The sequence below is a fragment of the Tyto alba genome, unplaced genomic scaffold (genome assembly GCF_018691265.1).
Source record: "Tyto alba isolate M040663 unplaced genomic scaffold, T.alba_DEE_v4.0 Super-Scaffold_2, whole genome shotgun sequence".
Classification (NCBI taxonomy): Eukaryota; Metazoa; Chordata; class Aves; order Strigiformes; family Tytonidae; genus Tyto; species Tyto alba.
In genome coordinates, this window is record NW_024881282.1 from 40,138,164 (window position 1) to 40,157,743 (window position 19,580).

At 41.6% G+C, this 19,580-nt stretch overlaps 1 protein-coding gene across 1 annotated transcript; it reads left to right on the plus strand.

Moving 5' to 3' along the window:
- The first annotated feature begins 615 nt into the window (after positions 1-615).
- Positions 616-15,384, plus strand: NDUFA12 (NADH:ubiquinone oxidoreductase subunit A12). The gene is made up of 4 exons (XM_042792847.1): positions 616-767; positions 4,632-4,714; positions 5,679-5,766; positions 15,111-15,384. Exons 1-4 carry the CDS (start codon positions 679-681, stop codon positions 15,289-15,291), a joined length of 441 nt encoding a protein of 146 aa, XP_042648781.1. The 5' UTR covers positions 616-678; the 3' UTR covers positions 15,292-15,384.
- The last annotated feature ends 4,196 nt before the right edge of the window (positions 15,385-19,580 follow it).

A 19,580-nucleotide genomic window follows, 5' to 3' on the forward strand; every position in this document is an offset into this window, starting at 1 on the left:
GCTCTGTTATCACAAAGCAAAGCACATGCTAGCTGCACTGGGAGAAGCGTGGTTTGCCAGTCCTGGGAAACGATCATCCCCTTGGCTGGTGAGGCAGTCCCTGGGACACCAGGGCCCTCTCCAAGCGGGATACGGAGATCCTGCTCCCGCAGAAGCTTGTTGCAATGGCCAGCAGCCAGGGCCGTGCACATTTGCGAAGATGCGTTTTGAAAGAGTTCTGCACCTGCAGCCTGGTGGAGCGGTGGTCAGCGGCGTCTAACTGCAGCCTGCGACTGCTTCCCTGAGCGTTAACAAGGACGATGGAGCCGTATGCCTCATCGGAGGGGATCACAGAGCAAGAGGGGTGAGGCAGGATCAGGAGTAACGCACTCGGCAGCTGGGCGAGGCAGCACCGGGCTGTCAATCTCCCTCCTTGCCCGCTCTCAGGGAGACGCCACGGCGGGCCTGCGGCAAGCCGGACGCCAGCCTGGGGGGCACCAGAGGCCGCGTCCAACCGGCCCAACTCTCCGCGGCCCGGGCAACCACCGAGCAAATGGCGGACGGTCAGAGACCGCCACCGCCGTCAGCTTCCAGCCCGCTCTCCCCTCCCTCCCTCCCTCGGGCGGACGAGGCGGTGCTGCCCCGGCGAGGGGCGGGAGGCGGGGCGGCCCCGGGCCGGAACGGCGGCGCCGCCTCAAGATGGCGGAGTACGTGCAGGTGCTGAAGCGGGCGTTGAAGCACCTCAGCGGCCACGGCGGCGTCCGCGGCGCCATGTGGCAGCTGCTGAGGTAACGGGGCGCCCGGGGCAGGCGGCGGGGCGGGGGGGGGGGCGGCTCCCCGCTCCCGCCTGGTCGCCCCGCGGGGTCACCTTGGCGGGGGGACGGCACGGAGCGGCCGCCGCTCACGGCAGCGGCTCGGGAGGAGGCCGCTCCGTGCGCTCCCCCGGCGGGGCCCGGGCTCGGAGCGTCCCTCAGGCAGGCTCCGGTGGTTCTTCTTCTGCCATTTTAGTGTGTTCCTCGGTGCTGAGCTGGCGTTATTTCTCAGGCGGGTTTTCCCGGTGCCCAGCTTCAGTCCGTGGCTGCGGCCGCCCTGCGCTGCTGCAGCCGCCTCCCGCGGGCCGCCATCCCGCTGGCCTGCCGGCTCTCCTCAGGCTGGTCGCGGCTTTTTTGGAACTCTCCGGTGTGCAAATCTCAAAGCCGTGCTTCTGCTGAAACCCTGCGGTGTATGCCAGAGAACTAATTCATTCACCTTACCGGCTGTTGTTCCTGAACACTTCCAACTGTACATCTGGCTCTTTGGCAGCGGGTTGTCACCGTTGGCCTGTGCTCAGCTTTGAGTGCCTTTAGCCCCAGTGATATTTTCTCCAGAATTAGTTTCAGCCTTTGTTTACAGTCGTATCTGTATACTTTGTTCCCCCAGCACAGAACCTTGCACTTGTCCCACATTAAACTTTCCCCTATTTTTTTTTCCCCTCACTCCCACCTCTACCTAGTGAAGAGAATTTTGAATTGTGATACTTTGTGCTTGAAGCTTCTCCCAAATAGGAAGAGCTGCAGATTTACTAAGGTACTTTTTGTCATTCAGATCCTTGATGAGGTAACGTGGAAGTCTGAATGATACATGATCCAAATTCGGCAGTGTCAGTAACCTGTGTTATCTTTGTAGCTGGTCTTGGAAAAGTAGTAGAACATTTCTTCAGGGTACAGTAAATGTTATAGGCTTGACCATATAGCCAGAAATCCTTTTTTTAATCAGTAGTGGGAAGTTATGAGTATGTGATAGGGAGGATTCTCAAAGATAAAGTTCTCTGCTATATATGAAGGGCTCTCTTAGGCCAGAATAAACAAGCCAAACTTTCTGATCCTTCTTGAAGACTTTCCCTCCCACCCCGGTCACCGTAATAGCCCTTTTTCTGTTATTTCTTGTAGTTTAAATGGATCTGTTTACTGAAAACAGCTCAGTTCACCTGGTTCTTCCTAGGATCAGCTTGTCTTGTTTTTTCTCCCCACGTCACTTAATTGGCAGCTCATTATTGCTTTGTGACATGCAGATGTTGTCCTTGTGATTACACACACAGTGCTTTAGATCTTATTAGTCTCCAGGTGCATCACCTTGTGCTATGACCTTCATACCATTGAATTTCACTCTGGTGCTACCCTGAGGGTAGTATAGAACTTCCTGTCCAATAACATGACCTTCCTCTATGTGGTAATATAATCTATCAGACTCCTTTGCTTTTTGGGGATGGGTTTTCTGTTTTGTTTTTGTTATGGTCAGGAGCTCTGTAAAGTGTTAAATAAGGCTACTGTCATCATCATGCTTTGTGGAACTTCACTACTAACCTTCAAACAGCTCTGTATTTCTTCTCTCAGCTGAGCATGTTGTCTTCCTCCTGTCAGTCAATGTATTGGTCCCTCTACAATTAGAGATTTTCAATTATTTTCTCATTTGTTTTGTGGCACAATATTGTGTGCTTTTCTGAAGTCAGCTTGACTTTTGGGAGGCCTCAATGGTATATTAGTAGTAGCTGTGGTGACAGGCAGCTTCTGGCTTTTCTGTCTCCACGGTAGAAAGCAGCTCAGATAGACCTCTTGCACGATTTTTTAGAGGGAGATTTCAAGCTGTTAGGCAGTAAAAGTTAAGACAATATGTGATTCCCCTGGCTAGCATTTTACTATTATTACTATTTTCTGTCATTCCCCCAAGTTGTTTTCTCCACTTTGTTTCCCTTCTCAGCCTGTAGCTATTACACTGGCAGTTCTCAAGAAGAAGTGGAGCTGGGGAAATAAAAGTGTAGAAGAGTTTGAGTATTGGGTTTCACCAGATTGCCTCTTCCTAAGCACATCTTAATGAATGTCTTATCAGGGGACTTTTGTAAGTCAAAGATCACAGGCTGTGTTGACACCTTTCTACCACACAGAAGAAGGAAGCGGGCAAGACTGGAGGCAGTGCTCTCTTTTTTTTCTTTCAGAAGACTGAAGTTAGAAGAGAGATGTACTAGGTGGAGAATCACACCTGATCCTCGTAACTGTACCAATCACAAACACGGCTGCTGCTTTCAGGCATTTGAATCTTCTGTCCCAGCTCAAGGAGTAGACTTGGCACTTAAAGGAAGAGTAATCAAGGTGTATCTTTCTTGCAACAATTGATGTCTTTAAGAAGTAATTACTGGTAACTTGATAAAAAATATTTACCCAAGTCAGGAGATTCTCTGCAAGGGTTTTATTCTGAATTTTCCTGCTTTTCTCTGTATCTGTCTCACTAAGGTGGCTGGAATAGGTTTTTATGCCATAGAAGTGAAATTATTAAGATCCTGTGTGCCTGAAAACGTTCTCCTTACTCAAGACTCAGTGAAATTGTCTGTGAAATGTTCTCTGGAAGCCCTAAATACCTCTTAGTGTTTGATATCAGTATGGGCATGAATCAGGACAAGGGCGTAAGAACTCTTACAAGAAAGGGAGGGGAAGAAGGAAGAGAGAGCAGCAGTGAAATGGCATTTCTTTTTCTGCAGCTGGGAGCTTGGTCTTAGATAGCTGTGCCAGAGATCTTTCGAGTGTTTCTTTGACAGAGCAGAGCTGTGTCAGAGAATCTTTCTGCCTGGAACAGAGGTTTAAAACGTGTACGTGGTGGAGTGAGTATTGCTTTACATGTACCCTGGGACAAAAGACAACAAAAAAACTTTATCTGTGGGTTATATGGTTACCAACTAAAGAAGCATGCATGTGTACATCCGTTCTGTCACCTGGGACTGAATTGAGAGGGTATATGATACTACAAACAGCTAAAACCTTTGAGAGTAAACTTTTCCTTATGTAATTCTGCCTGAGGTAAATGTCAGTAGAAAGGAAAGCCAAGAGACAGATCCAGGGGAAAAAGAGCACTTCAGTAATTTTAAGATTTTATCAGTAGAATGGAAATCATAGGTTCAGTTTAATTATTGATACATACACTAATGTTATGTATAAAATATGTAGAAAGAGTTGAAATGGGTATATACCTTATCTGGGTCAGGTTCAGCCTCCCGGAGTGGCAGCGTAAATGCTCACATCATCCATAGTTATACAAAAGCTATAAAGTAAAAATTATCATTTAGGGTTTAGCATGCGTTTCCTTGGCAAGCAGCTACAATGGCTTAAAATATTACTGTTCCTCTCCCAGAGGTTATTGCCCACACAGACGTGTGAGATCTCTTAAACTGCTTCAGTGCTGACCGCTTTCCATGGTCATTCAAGCTGTAATGGTAGTAACAGATAGTTGAGAAGGATGGTAACGTCTTCAACTACGTGAATTAATATTTGTCTCTGGGACTCCCACAGTATTTAAGGTTTTGTGGGTGTTAAATTGTGCTGTATTGCACACTTGCTTTATCTTCCACTATAATGAGCTTTTAAATAAATAATAGCCCCCAAAAGCCTTCCTGTATGACTTATTACCCTGTCAGTGGGGCGCACAGTAAAGGCACGCTGACATTAGTTGCAGGGATTAGTGATTATGTATTGCAATCCTTAAATTTGAATAGTTTTTTTTTACTAGCTTTACATATATGTGTTTAAGAGTTTTTATGACAGATTTTTACTAATCCCTAAGAAACCTTTATCACAACTTAATTCTAAGATGATATCAATTGAAACTCTTGTTTTGGGAATTCGCAGAGTCAATGATTTGAAGACTGGTACACTGATAGGAACTGACAAATATGGAAACAAATACTATGAAGACAAAAGAAACTTCTTTGGTATGTGTGTACCTCTTGACTGACTGTCCAACTTTGTATAGCTTGTGTAGTTTCTGCTAGTGAAATAGAACTTGTTACCTGCCCAACTTCCTTGCACTTGACTTGTGTGAGTCTTAGAGAGGGGGCTCATAGGAATGCTTTGACATCTGTCTCTCTACTGCTTCCTTCACTTCATCTGCAAACATAGTCAATCTGAAATAATAAATATGGGATAAATATAAGCTAGTCAGATGCTCTCCATGTAGGTATGCCTATGTGGTGATGTGACTGAGAGCTGAATTTGGTTCTTGACCTAAAAGCTGATGGCTTAACAGGTGGGGGAAGAAAGACAGCTGCCTTTAAAACTGCCTCACACCTGTACTTACTTACATGATCACTTCAGGGCAAGGAAACACGTTAGCTTAAACTTCTTATTAAGTAAAGGGATTTTAAATAACATTTGTAGAATACGTAGAAAGGTAGCACCTAAAGCAATGAGGATGATGTGTAAGCAATTGATGTGCTGGTTAGGCCAAGGTCTGCCTACTGTAGGTTATCTTGTAGGGTACCTGGGGAAAGCAGTTACTGGTAAACATTGCTTGGTAGTTTTAAATGGCTGAAACTTGGTTTAATCTTAGGTTACTAATGGCAGTGTCCTTTTGGAAAAGACTCCTCCTCATGGGGAAAAAAATCCCCAAACCTGTTTCTCTGCCTGAAAATTTTGTAAGTTTCTATCTCCTCACTTATACAGTAGCTAATATTTGCTTCTTCGTGAATGTTAGATTCAGCCATATAAGAATATAGTAACAGTGGAAATACAGAAGACTTAGAAAAAATGAAAGCTGTACTGACTTTTAAATCAGTTCCCATAATGGTAGATACTTTTAGTCAAAACACTTTTCCGTATGTTTTCATGAATTCTCTCCTTTAAATGAAAATAATATTTTTTTTCTTTGAGCTAATACAGTATTTCTGTTTGTTTAAGGTCGACACAGATGGGTTATCTACACTACTGAAATGAATGGCAAAAATACGTTTTGGGAAGTTGATGGAAGTATGGTGCCCCCTGAATGGTAAACTATTTAGCTTAATAATGTGGACAGATACCAGTAGTGTAATTGCCTGTATATTTTCTTGTATTACAAAGCACGGGATTAAAAAAGTAACAGTTTTATGGTAATAAAGTTTTCTTGGACGCAGCTATCTTACATATGACCAGAAGATTTCAGACTGGTTACTTTTAATTTTGAACTGCATTCATAATATTATATTGTTCACTGTCCTGACAGTAGCACTCATTGCTTCTTGGAGTGAGAAAAGCATTTTGCCAGCCATATTGACCAGGTTGAGCCAGTCTTCCAATTTTCCTTATTAGTTGTGATTCCATCTTATTGTAGGCTTTGCCAAACCATTAGCATTGAGCAGCCAGAGGTAGAAAATGTATTTTTATTATCCATTCTGGATAAGAACCTAAAGAACCTAAGGCAATGATGGAACAATGTTCCTTAATCCACAGCTGTTAACAGCATAATTGTTTCAATTTATATACATTGATACTCTACAAGATGATGAACAGCAAGGGGCAGGATGCTCTGTATGTTGACTGCTGCTTCACTATAATTTTTCTTAAGATTTTATTTTCTGTTAATACATTTTAGTAATCATTCTGTACAACCTTGAGTTCCAGAAGGTCTCTGGCCACACAACTGTTTATACTTTTTTTTTGTCTTCCTAAACACACACCAAATAAAGTAGTGGTGTATGCTAGCAAAAACAATCTCTACCCGATTCTTGAGGAATAGGAATAGCACTTTAGCCACAAAGCAATGAAAGGTGATATGAAGTAAGAGGTGCTTGGGTAGACTGAACATTGGTGAGTGCTGGATTTTATTATTCCTGTGGTAAATGTTTTGTGCCAAGGCTGAGATTGATTATCTAAACTCATCAATTGTGGCTCTCATTAGAACATTTGAGAAATGTGTGGGTAGGCTGTCTAGGCAGTCAATTTTGTCAAACTCTCCCAGCCTTAAAATTATGTTTAATGCTATTAATGCTTTTTTCTGTCTTCTCCAGTAAGAGCTTAATAGCATTGTTTTGTAGAAGTGATGTTAGGAATCTCCAAAACTAGCATGTTCATGCCAGTGCAGGGCTGTTCCTTATTATCTTCATAATAACTGTTGTTTGGTTCTATTTTTTTCTCCTTTCACTGTTACACTGTCATGGTTTTCAAGATTTTCCTTATTTTGAGGCACAATTTTTGCTGGTATGGTTTTTGTTTGTTTGTTTTTGTTTTTTTTTTTTTCTTTTCTTGTGCTTATGTGTTGTTTATTGTGTCCTTACAAATTTCAGTAAAGGGTTTCTTCCTGAGTATCAAAGTGATGTTTTGAGGATTAAGTAGCTTGTTTAGATCACGTAAATTAGTGAGGTAGAAAAACTTGTTTTCTTATCAATGTGGAAAAAATTGCCCTAAAAGAAACAGTAAACATTATTTTCAAGACTGGTCAGTGCAGTGGGGCACAAAAGGGTAAACAGTCCTGTGTTCTAAGGTATTTTTGTCAGGAAAATTAGTTGTGCAGTACTGTTCAGTTTTGTGTTTTGTTTTATTGCTAATAAATTTGTATGTCTCATGGCAACCTTAGGTGTTTATTTTTATGTAGGAATCCTAGTTTTGTGTCACATCTGTATCAATGACCTGACCTGTGTTGTGGTTTAATCCCAGCCAGCAGCTAAGCACCACTCAGCCGCTCGCTCACTCCTCACCCCTCCCAGTGGGATAGGGAACAAAATCGAAAAGTTAAATTTGCATGTTGAGATAAGAACAGTTTAATAACTAAAATAAAATATAATAATAACAAGTTATATTAATAGTTGCCTTGAAAAGGACTATAACAAAAAGAGAGGGAAATAAAACCCAAGAAAAGACAAGCGATGGACAGCGCAGTTGCTCACCACCTGCTGACCGATGCCCAAGCAGCAATCCGCTCCTCCTGGCCAACCCCCCCAGTTTACACACTGAGCACGATGTTCTAAGGTATGGAATATCCCTCTGGCTGGTTCGGGTCAGCTCTCCTGGCCAGGCTCCCTCCCAGCTTCTTGCGCACCTGCTCACTGGCAGAGCATGGGAAACTGAAAAATCCTTAACTTAGGATAAGGGCCACTTGGCAACAATTAACACATTAGCATGTTGTCAACATTATTCTCACACTAAATCCAAACCACAGCACTGAACCAGCTATTAGGAAGAAAATTAACTCAATCCCAGCCAAAACCAGGACAACCTGTAATTCTACAGTGTTTAAATACATCTTTAAAAATACTTCTATTTTGACTGGGAATAAATGCTCTCTTTTAAGATTGATTTTTTTTTTTTTTTTTTTTCATCTGATGGTATACTATCTTAAATTTTTAACATGGCATAGACTTTTGAATTGAGACTGTTAATATTAACAAGTTGCTGTCAAATGCAGGAAATGAGTGGGGTTTTTGGACCCAGAATTTGCTGGAAATAAATCAGACTGTGTGAAATTACTTCCATTAACAAATAGACTAATTTGGTCCATAGTATAATAGTATCCATTCTGTCAGTTGTGAAAAATGTTTATTTCTTAAATCACTAGCCTTGTTTTCAACAGATGGGAAGGTGAGACAAGTTTGGCATCCCTGGGCCAGCTGGGAAGTGTTTAAAGTGCCATTGTGACAGCTGGGTTGTGATCTGAATGCTTCTTCTAAACAATGATTTTTGACTCTGGGTTTCCATTACTTCAGCTCAGTAGAGCATTTTGTGGGTGTGGTGTTGTACCCTCTGCAGGTGGAAGCAGGTTCTACTACATTGTTTATGCTGGTGTTACTCTCAGAAAATACTTTGCAACTGTCATGCCTAAAGATGACACTTTAACAAAATTGAGGTTTAAGACCAGTGCTAACCTAGAGATTTCAGATTTTCCTTTTTTAAATAGTAATGCTGACTAGTTTGTAATGATTTTCTAGTACTCTTATAAAAATCCTACTGTATGTAGAATTACACTACTGATTATCCTGCTAATTACACTGTTTTCTTGGGAAGTATAGAGAACATTAGCAGATGTGCAGGAAAAAATTTTTTCAGGTTGTTTTTCTCCATGTTTCTGGTTGTTGAATACACTGTGCATCTTAAGGTATAATTTTGTAGTCTGTCACGTGCCTTCAGGTTTGCAGAATATGAATGCTTGAAATACAATCAGGTGGACTTCATAATGCATGATGAATTGGAAAAAAACATTTTGGTATATTGAAAAGTTCTGAAAACAACTGTCTGGAAAAAATAAAATTAGAATTTGTTTAGTTGTCCTTTACCTTCTGTCAGATACTGGAGAAAAGGAAAAAAGCAGCAAGAAAAAACGACTCATATGCAATAACATATTGTAGTACTGTTTTTATGAACTACTGAATATTTTCAGTATTCTGAAATAATTGATGTAATTTGACAACGGATGTACTAAAATCACAGTCTGAAGGAAATCAAAAGAGTTGTTTTGACATATGTCTGCTATACAGGAGTTGTGACTTGCTTTTTTAAAATGTTGCCATACCAGAATATGTAGGCTTGTGATTTTTTCTGATTTAGTTGTATTATTTAACCTCTTTGTTAATCTGGATTTTATTTTCTTACCTTCACAATCAAGATGTTGGTATCTACTTTGTTGGAGACCTGTTAATAGTTTTGTTTGGTTTTTTTTTAAATTCCCTCAATACTTGCATTGGGAATAATTAGTATTAATCATCTGGTAATGCTATACAAGATACTGGGCACATTTTTTTTCCTACATGAAGATATCTCTTATACTGTTAGACAGAAAAGCCAAAATACTTGTTTTGTCTTCAGTTCAGAGCATGTTGTTTGCAGGAACTCAGTACTTCCATTTTTGAACACACTGATCTGGTATGCTGTGTGAACATACAAACAATAAAAGTTAAATCTGTTTATATCAGTGCCTGCCTGTATGCACCCTATTTAGTGCTTTCATAGATGTCTTCATTACAGAACTGCTCTACTCATTGGGCTGTGTGTTGAGCTCATTTCCATTTTACTGTTACTTTAAAGTGTCACCTTTTGTTCTTCATTCAGTTATCTCCCAACCTAAAAATACTACAGTTAGCAAATCACTGCCAGGAGCCCCAGGTGATACTGTTTTATACAACTGGCATATGCTGCTTCATGCATGTGCTCACATTCACACAGAGACACAACTTAAGCACAGATGCACTCATTACCAAAAAAGCTTTTTTGTCTTTGCTCAAAAAGAATCAAAAAACAAGTAGGAAGATGATACGGATAAATGACTTTCAGGTTCAATATGCTGTATTTTTGGCTCTGCAGAAAAGATTTTGAAAGGTTTCAGGGAAGAAAATGTTAGTGTTAAGATTGAGGAATGTGTTACTCCCTGGGAATCCTTGAGCAGCTTGTGAGTACTAGTTAGGGTACCAAAAATATTTTCACAGGCAAGGAGTTTTCATAGTAAAAACTGGCTATCTTGAATGTGTATTTGTACTTCTTGATAGTAATGTGGTTTGCTCTCTTCCTAGGGCAAGGGCTATATAAGGGTTATAGTTCTCTCCATCCACCTTCCCACCTGCCCTGATAGAAGCAGGCTTGGATCACAGGCAAGCTGATGCCCAGGTGAAATGTTCTGAGCAGGTTTGTTAGTAAGGAAGTGTGCTTAAAAGTGCTAGCTGTTTTTTCCCCTTAGCCAAAGGCTGCACAGAGAAGTGAAGTATTAGGGGTGTAAAATACAGATAGATGAATTGAAGAGCTCAGTTATTACCAGATGGAGGTTATCTGCACTCCTAAGTTTGGCAACATGGCAAGTTCCCGTGTCTCACTTCATGTTCACAAGAGGAAGAGGAGTGAAATCATGTGGCTGAGTGCAGAGACTGAGGGTAGGACCCAGCTCTTCTGGCTGAAGCCTCTGTGGTGTACAAGAGGAGAGCAGTACTGCAGGATGACTGGTGTTACGGGAACAGCAGGTTGCATAAGTCCACATTATCATAGTGCTGAGAAAGAAGTGTGCCATCCTGAGAAGTAGAAAGAATTGCTGCCTGCAGTCATGCAAAGTGACTCTTCCTTTCTGCTTATTACCAGGAAGACTTATATAGGGTATAGTGTTGGACTCTGGGTACCATGCTCTTAGACCAGTGGAAGAAGCCTAGGGAAGAGCAGCAAGAACAGTCAGACCTCTGAGTCTGAAGAAAGAAAACTGGAATTTGAGAATAGTTTTCCCCTTTTGCAGGGACACTTAATTTTGCCAGCGCTGTCCTATATATGTGTAATGTCTGTCCTGTATTTTGATGTTTATTCCCTTATGGTGCAAATCTGACATCTTTGGAAGAAGCTTCAGGAGTGTTAACTTCATACAATGAAGTATTTCAAATTTAAATTCAGTTTAATAATCTGCATCCTCTTTGTTAGTTGATTTGACAGCTGAAGGAGGGTGGAATGTAGCATCTCAGACTTAAAGTGCCAGCATACTAAGAAATGTAAAGATATGTGCCGTTCCTCTGTAAAACTGCTGCTTTTCAAGTCTGCCTCCAAGGAAAACAAAAAGGTTGAACAGAAAAGGAAGGGAGGGTAAAATTTCCATCCTTTCAATAGCTTCACAATAAATTTGTGGGTTTTGTAACTAGATTAAATACTAGTGTGATGTTTTCAGGTAAATGGGATGCTGTCTCATTACTATAGAATGGTATCTTATAGTAGCTTGCATGAGAAATCAGTTATCTTTCATGTGTAAACAAATAAAAACATTAAAAACATGTTTCTTGTCCCTTTTTCCTTCTCTTCCCATTCTTCTCTGCCCTTTGACCAAAACACACATCTTCACTTCTCTTTTGTCTTATTATAACATAGTTAACTTGTTGAAAAAAGTGGATGCTAAGAAGTTGGCAAACATCCTGAACTTATATAGACGATGCCTGAACCTTGCAGATGCACATATGGTAGTAGCTACAGAGTTTGTGTAGCATTGGTTCTTGTTTGACAGCTTGTACATCATATAATTGGCTCTGGTCCCTTGTAGCTTCAGTTTGAAATCTCCTTGCTTTTAAATATTTGTCTAAACTTGGGAGAAAATTCTACATAGTCTTCAGAGCACTTGAAGATACTTTGAGGTGCCTTTCATCTCTTTACCTAAGGAAAAGTCCAGAGGCTTTGCTAGCCTCAGTCTGCTTGGTAGTGACTCTGCTCTGTGATTCGGGAAGCTGCTTCAGCCTTTTCAGAGCTTCTGCTATCCTCCTGATTTTCTTTGTTCTCTGTAAGTTGTCTGCTTCTTTGTAGGTTTTAAGTCATTAATTGCTTTTGAATCCTGTTTTTCCATGCATGGATTTATAGGCAGAGTCTGCATAGAAATCTGGCCATCTGCAAGACGTCAAATCTCTTTATTCATGCTGTTCAATCTAGTGCATGAAAAGCTTTTCTTGAGCATCTGGGAGTCTGAGACATCAGGGCTTCAAAGGACTCTTTGAGGGAGGTTGTCAAGGGGAAAGTCTTCCCAAAATAAAGTTTTAAGATTTTACATATTTTTGCTTATGTGGAGAGCGGGAGCTTTTGCTTGAGAGAACAGACTTTGCAAACTGAAATGCTTTTGCAAGTCACACGTTGTGCTTCTAAGGGGAATCTGTTGTGACCAAGCTTAAGCCCTAAAGCTCTTAAATATAAGCACACTTAATAGTGGATGGACTTCTAAACAAACTTTTGAAATGACTTCAGGTATTTCAGTACCTGTGACTGTACTGACATGTCTCACAGGTGAGCAATTTTATTTCTACTTTCCAGAGGGAAAGTAGAATTTAAGGATTGGTTCTGCTGATTTGTTTATATTTGAGCCCGATTTTATATTGATGTTACAGAACTGAAGAAAATCCTGAAAGCAAATATATTAATTACTCCAAATACCATATTTTTAAAAACTTCATGGATTTAGTCTTAGAAAAGCTGCAAAACAATAGCTTAAATGACAGAATAAAACTATTCTGTTAAATGAGTAAATAAATGAATATTGTGATAATTTTTCTGATGTTTCATGGAGCAAGTGTACAATGTAAGTATGCTTGTAATGACAAAGGTGCCAGACATCATGCAAGCTTGAAATCTAGTTGATTTTAACTGAGCTTTAACACAGTTCTTGTGCTCCACCTGCTCCAGCCTGTCTTTTCAGGGCCTTTGTTACTTGCATTTCTGTCCAGGAAGACAATTTCTGTTTGTCCTGTTGGTGTGCATGACACTCAGGAGAGCGTGAGGATGGTGAGGCACAGTAAGGCATGCATAAATAGGGTTTTGTTTGCAAGTTCCCTATCCACTATTACTAGAAGTGTCACTAGATGAAGGTGTGTGAGTTTAAGTTGCCTCTGTGTGTTACGGTAAGTGGTTTTGAAAAGCTGATGCTCCTCTGGAGTAGTACTGCAAAGTGTTTGGAAATGTAGTACTTCAGTCAGTATTGACAGAATGTATATGGATACATGGACTCTTCTGTCCCCCTTTCTCGCATGCGACAAACTGTGTGTTCCTCTGTTAGCAATGGAGAGCTGTCTTGTTGAATATGAGGAGCATATGATACCACCTCTGTCAAATTAGCTGTTTTACAGTATTTCTGGCAACTTTGATGCTAGCTGTCAGAGGACATGTGATATGTCAGGTGGTGTGGAGCACTCTAGTACACAGAATTCTTTTGATGGTGTGAATTGGGAGAGGGAGTTCACCTGAGGTCAGAACTTAGTGCAATGTGGCCAGGGCATTTCAGAGGCTGATAATAACTGGTTTAAAATTAATGAAGGCCTGATCCTGTATCCTCAGACCACATCATGATTAGCTATGGGGCTGGCTTCTTCCAGACAGAATCATTGCCAAAATCTTCTTTTTTTAATATAAGTAATGGGAAATGCATGCTTCAAATGATACCAGATTTACAAAGGAGAGTGGGGGGAGGAAGAGAGGGAACCTCTTCCCATTCATATTGCATTGGGTCACTTAGTCTGAACATCTGTCTAACTTTCAAACTCCTAAGTGGATAATTTTTCCCATAGGAGGCAATTCTTTACCCGGAAACAAGGTTTTTCTTCTTACTTTTAAAGGATCTTATGGTTCCATCTGGTTTTGTACTCAAGCCAGTTTTCTGGCAGTCCTTAGTCCTACATGTGGCTTTCGTCTGGGGGTTTTGTTTGTTTTTTACTTACAGAAAATGAATATGTGGCTGACATTTTTTTAAAGTGAGATTTTGTACTAAAGTTATATCCAAAATTGTGAGTTTTTCTGAAATAAATGTCTAGAAACTATTTGACTGAAAAGATAATCAACCTTCTGTAGAGCTCTTCAGATTTAGAATATACTTGTCAGTCTATTTCTCACTACTTTTATTGTGGTTTTGTTTTGCTGTATCAATGCAGTGTGCTAGATTTGTTGCTAAAGGCTGAAGATGCAATTTTTAGGCTTTCTAATAGCACTGGAATAGAAGACATCTTATTTTTAGGTCAAGTCTTTGGCAAAAGCTGATTAGCAGAAGCCTCTTTAATTCTTTCTCAGTAAAAAATACATAAACTTGCAAAAAAAAGTCAGAACCTCACTTCTGTCGTAACTGTGCTTACGATATGACGTACATGTAAATTGACAGATAATTAAAATGTTATTCAGGTTTGAAAGTTGCTTTAGGCACTGAAACAGAAATGGGATGAAATCAATTCAGTTGATCCCTGCTGTAGTGTTTCAGTAAATTGTGATGGAAAACACTTTGCTTGATCAGTAATGTTGTTTGCACAGGGGAGGATTGACATTTAGTTCATAGGTAAAGGATAATCACTATTATCAGTTGGTAATTACCCCATCACTGATTGGTATTAATAATTTTATTATTCAATCAGTAAACATTTGCGTGATTACATTAGGTGAACCTGCATCATTAATCTATATCCCAAGTGCTAGCCTCATGAATGCTTCAGAGATGGTACTGAAATTGTTGTGCAGGCTAGTCTTCTGGTAATTCAAAACAAAACCCCCAGAGCCCAACAAAAAAAAATGCAGACAACAAAAGAAAACCTTGTGGCTTTGTCATTTGGAGTGCCTGCCTTGACCAGGCTGGCTGGTTAAGGCCATGCAAACATGTAACAATGAAATGCTCTCTTCCCAAATGCGAAGCCTACAAAGGAACAGGAAATTCAAACTCAGGTGTGCTTTCAGTTGCTTGGAAACAGAACTGTTATGTATCAGATATGTTTGTGTAATTACTCTAAATCAGTATCCTGTAGTTTCGTTCAAAGTCATACTGGATTAAAATTCCCCTCCCCTCCAAAAATACTTAGTGTCTCTTCAGAGGAGAACCCTTGGGAGTCAGCAGGAAAGCTCTTGTTACACATCATGTAATGCTTCTTAATAACATGTCTTTTTCCTCTTAAGGCATCGCTGGCTTCACTCAATGACGGATGACCCTCCAACTACTCATCCACCAGTTCCTCGTAAATTTATCTGGGAGAACCATAAATTCAATCTGAGTGGCACTCCTGGACAGTACGTACCTTACTCTACTACTCGCAAGAAGATACAAGAGTGGATCCCACCTACAACACCTAGCAAATAACAACAACAAAAAAATGTGACTCACCTCAGCTTTGGCTTTCAGTGTAAATTGTATTTTCACTGGTTTTGTTGAAAATAAAAGCATCCTATAACAGCTGTAGTGTAGTTTATTGAATTGGGGGGGAAACAAGTGAGAAAACATTAGGAAGTGGTAGAGAACAGAATATATGACAAGTCTTAATCTTGTCAAGATATGGGGCTTTTTGTCATATTGTCAGGGGCTTTTGGCTGCACATAAGCAGCTTTCAAACTTGTTTTAGCATGATAGCCATTCCTGTGACAGTCATTTCTCACATTTGCACCATTCAGTAGAATACAAATATAAATTTGAAATACAGGGTTCTTATCTTTAATATTATCCTAGTATAATCTCTGCATGGCAAATAACGTACTATTCATATACTATTCTAGGAAGCCATTTCTTTAAATAAGTTAGAATAATAAAGCCCAATCAAGGATTGTAGTTTTTACTTGTAAGTTCTTTGTGCATGAGTATGCATGCATTGCTTTATTACAATGTGGTATGATACATAATATAAAACTTGTAAGGCTACAGTAATCAAATGACATGACAGCCACTAAAGGAATGCAGCCATAAGCAGAAGGCCCCGTCACAATTGTTTTTGTTGTTTCATTATTGAGATTCATTAGAAGACGTTCACATAACGGTTTGCAATGGGCTGTCTGCCCTGTCGTGACAAGAGTTTAAAGGTCTTTGAGAGGTAGAGAAATAAAATGTACCAGAAACTATTCTCAAAAATGTAAAGTTTCCAAGTTCACCTTTGAGAGAGAGTCGGTTGAGGCTACGGCGCTTTTCTGTATCTTGCAGTAGGCTGATTCTTATTTCAGCCTGCTAATATTTTTTAGCAGAGCTGCCCTCTCCACAAGGCTTCCTCTCTCTGATGACCTAGTCTGTAGATAACTGACGGTGGTGGGCTGCCCACCCAGCCCCTTACTCTACCACCTCAACTGGATGGAGGAGAAAATACAAAGCTCATGAGTTGAGATAAAGATGGGGAGACTGCTTGCCAGTTATCATCATGAGCAAAAGAAACTTGACTTTTAATTTATTGCCAATAGATTTGCATAGTGAGAAGCAAAGGCAAAAAAATGTAAAACACCACCTTCTCCCCCACCCTTCTTCCCAGACTCAACTTCATGCCTTCATTCCAGACTCCTCTACCTCCCCCATGCAGCAGTGCTGAATGGTCAGTCCATAATGGCTCCTTTCTGCTGCTCCTTCCTCACGCCTTGCCCCTGCTCCAGGGTGGGTGCTCCACAGGCCACGTTTCCCACGGGGAAATACCTGCCTGCTCTGCTGTGGGCTCCTCACGAGGCTGCCAGGAATCTCTGCTCCGGTACGTGCGGCACCTCCTCACCCTTCTCTTGCGCTCACCTTGGTGTTCACATGGCTGCTGCCCCCTTGTTTTCCCCTCCTCCTCTGCCTGTGTCGTGTTTCTGTCCTTTCTTACACACACTTTCCCAGAGGTGCCTCTGCCTTGGCCGAGGGGCTGAGCTGTGCCCTGTGCGGGGGTTGGTTGGAACCGGCTGGAACCGGTTGTGTCCGGCACGGGGCAGCCCCGGCCTCCCCTCACAGCGCTGCCCTGCAGGCCCCAGCTGCCAGCACCTTGACAATTACACCCAACACACTGACTTATAAAAATCATTGTTAAAGACACAGAGGGTTTTGAATATATTACATGCTTGCAATACCTGTTATGAAGAAAAATCCTACTTTGCTCCCTAACAGCCACCCCAGTGGCTGCACTGCTAGCTCTGTGCTGGCTTCTTTTCCATCCCTGCCTGAATGGGTCACTTAACCCCCAGTTGCTTCCTTATTAAATCAAATTCTGTATTAATTTGTTGTTTAAAGGTGGGGGGTTTAGCTTTAAGTGCTTTAAACTAGTGCCAGTGTTTAAATTAGTAGGAAGTAGCACTTACTGAGATCTCCTAACGTATCTAATTAAAAAAAGATAATGTTTAATTTACTTTAAGTCAACAAAAACACTGAGCACAGCTGAAATGCAATTTGAGCCGTACTGAGCAGCATATGTGGAAAGGGCTCTTTCAGCATTTTCATCTTGATAGATTGTTTGACCTTAAGAACCAAGTTTGCCCCAGTGCTGCTGAAGAGCTTCGTTACTAACATGCCCTACAGACACAAACCCGAGTAGAGCAATTAACTCTGTTAGTTTTAGCCTCTACTACTTTTTAATGCATTTTCTACCTATTTCTTTCCTCTTCTTTCTTTATCCTCTGGATTTTTTGGATTGCAGCCTAAGCAGGGGACAGTCAGGGATGCAGTACCTCTCCCTACACCTCCTGTGCTGAAGAAAGAGGCCTCAGAGCTGGTTTGTCCTTTTGTTGTCAGCTGGAATAGAAACACTGAGGGAGAAAACAGTTTTGAACAGCTTTGTGTGCAGCAATACTCCACAGAAAGGCAAGAAAATGGGCTCGTCTTCCTACTCTGCTGGGCTGGCCTAGGACTCTGTAGCTTGGTTTGGAAAATACCATCAACCCTGGTTCTGGAGAGGACAGAAACACTCATCCTGCTTTAATCAGCAGGAACCACAAATGCTGAATTTTAAATGCTGAAGTTCACTGACAGCTCTTGTAACATTATTTCACCAAGGTAGATTGCAGAAAGCATGTACAGGAAATAAGGCATATGCAGAAAATTCAGCGGTCTTCCACAGGGCTCTCTGTAAACGCTTCTTCGATTCAGCCTTTTTATCAGTAACCTCATTCACTTACGGAAGTTCACCTTTGCTGATGACAACTGCCTCAGTACCCAAGCTCAGTTGCTTTCTGGTCTAAATGACATTTTAAATTCCAAGCTGTCCGAGTATTGCAGCAGATGGTGTCTTCAATCAAGTGCAACTGAAGCAGTGACAGTAATATTCCCCTTGCACTACATGTGAGTTTTAAGAGGCAACTTTCTGACATGGGAACCATCTCATTAAGAAAACAAGTACCTCTTCCACAATCAGCAGAATGCTGAAACTCACTTTTATTTTAAAACTGTGTCTTTACCAGTAGCTTTCCACATCCCCCACAACCCAGGGCAGCCTTTTGCTGTAGCTGCCCCTGGGCTATCGCCATGCTGACAGCACGGGGCACTGCACCCTCCCTCGCGGCTGCCCGGGGCTGCGCCTCGCTGCCCAATACAGCTGAAACTGGCCATGAGACATTAGGGTGGAGAATGACCAAGAAAGGAGCTGCAGGAGACCATCTCCCCACATGAAGATCCAAGTAACAATAGGTCAATACTGGGGCTGCTGAGCCAGTTGGCATTGCACAGCAGGACACAGTGCCCAGTCCCCATTACCGGCAGTGACTCTGCCAGCAGAGGGTTTAAGACCCTCATAGTCCAACAGCCCAGGTCAGCACAACACAGCATGGAAAAAACAAGAGTGGGCTCCATCAACGGGATCCAGTGGCAGCACACCACTCACTAGGCCTCCAGATTTTGACCTTAAGACCCAAAATTGCCCTGGCTGCGTAGATTGGAGCAGGTGGAGGTTGCCTTGCAGACCAAGGACCTGTGCTGTAGGTGAGTACAAACAACACTGTTCAGTGCTCTTGAAACTTGATATTGGCTGTGATGTTAAAAGTAACTAATAAATCCACTGTGGCTCTATTTGACAAAACATTACTTCACCAGGGGAAATATAGCACCATCACTGCACTGAAGAGCTTGCAGCGAAGTGTTAACATTTTATAACCCTTTCTAGCTACAGCAAGAGGAGAAATCTTTGACAGGCAGGGACATCCTAGACCATTTAAGAAAGCTGGAAAGAGTGGGGAGGAGGCCTTGTCCCCTTTCCTGCTCAACCTGTGCTGTACTACTCCATGCTGTGCCCACCCAGCTCCTTGAGATCATTCAGATACTTGCCACCTTGCATTTCTATGTCATATAAGCTCAGGCTTCAGTTTTTGGGATGTTTCCTGCTAAGGTTGGTGCTTTGAAGCAGTCTTGAGTGGGAATTAAAGGAATGATTGTTTTGGATACAGTTGGAAGTCATCAGCCCAGAAAGCAGGGGTATATATTTTCCACAGCTGTGATGCATTCAGAGTAAAACCTTTGAGTTACTAATTCTGTGGGGCTTATTATTCTGCTGGCAGCTGAGGGGGAGAGAGGGAACAGACCCTTGCTTTGCTAAGAAGTTAAAACAACTGCAAGTCTAAAGGCTCTTCCTTCACATGGTGTTTGCAAGGGGTATACAAAAGCAGGTACGTCGAGGTGGGAGGAAAGTGGCAAACTTTAAATCGCACTCGAGGTTCCTCACA

Excerpts from the sequence above, each read along its gene's own strand:
- NDUFA12 (XM_042792847.1), top strand. The coding sequence starts at position 679 with ATGGCGGAGTACGTGCAGGTGCTGAAGCGGGCGTTGAAGCACCTCAGC. Across the intron at positions 768-4,631 it reads GCCATGTGGCAGCTGCTGAG|AGTCAATGATTTGAAGACTG; the intron begins GTAACGGGGCGC and ends GGGAATTCGCAG. Across the intron at positions 5,767-15,110 it reads AGTATGGTGCCCCCTGAATG|GCATCGCTGGCTTCACTCAA; the intron begins GTAAACTATTTA and ends TTTCCTCTTAAG.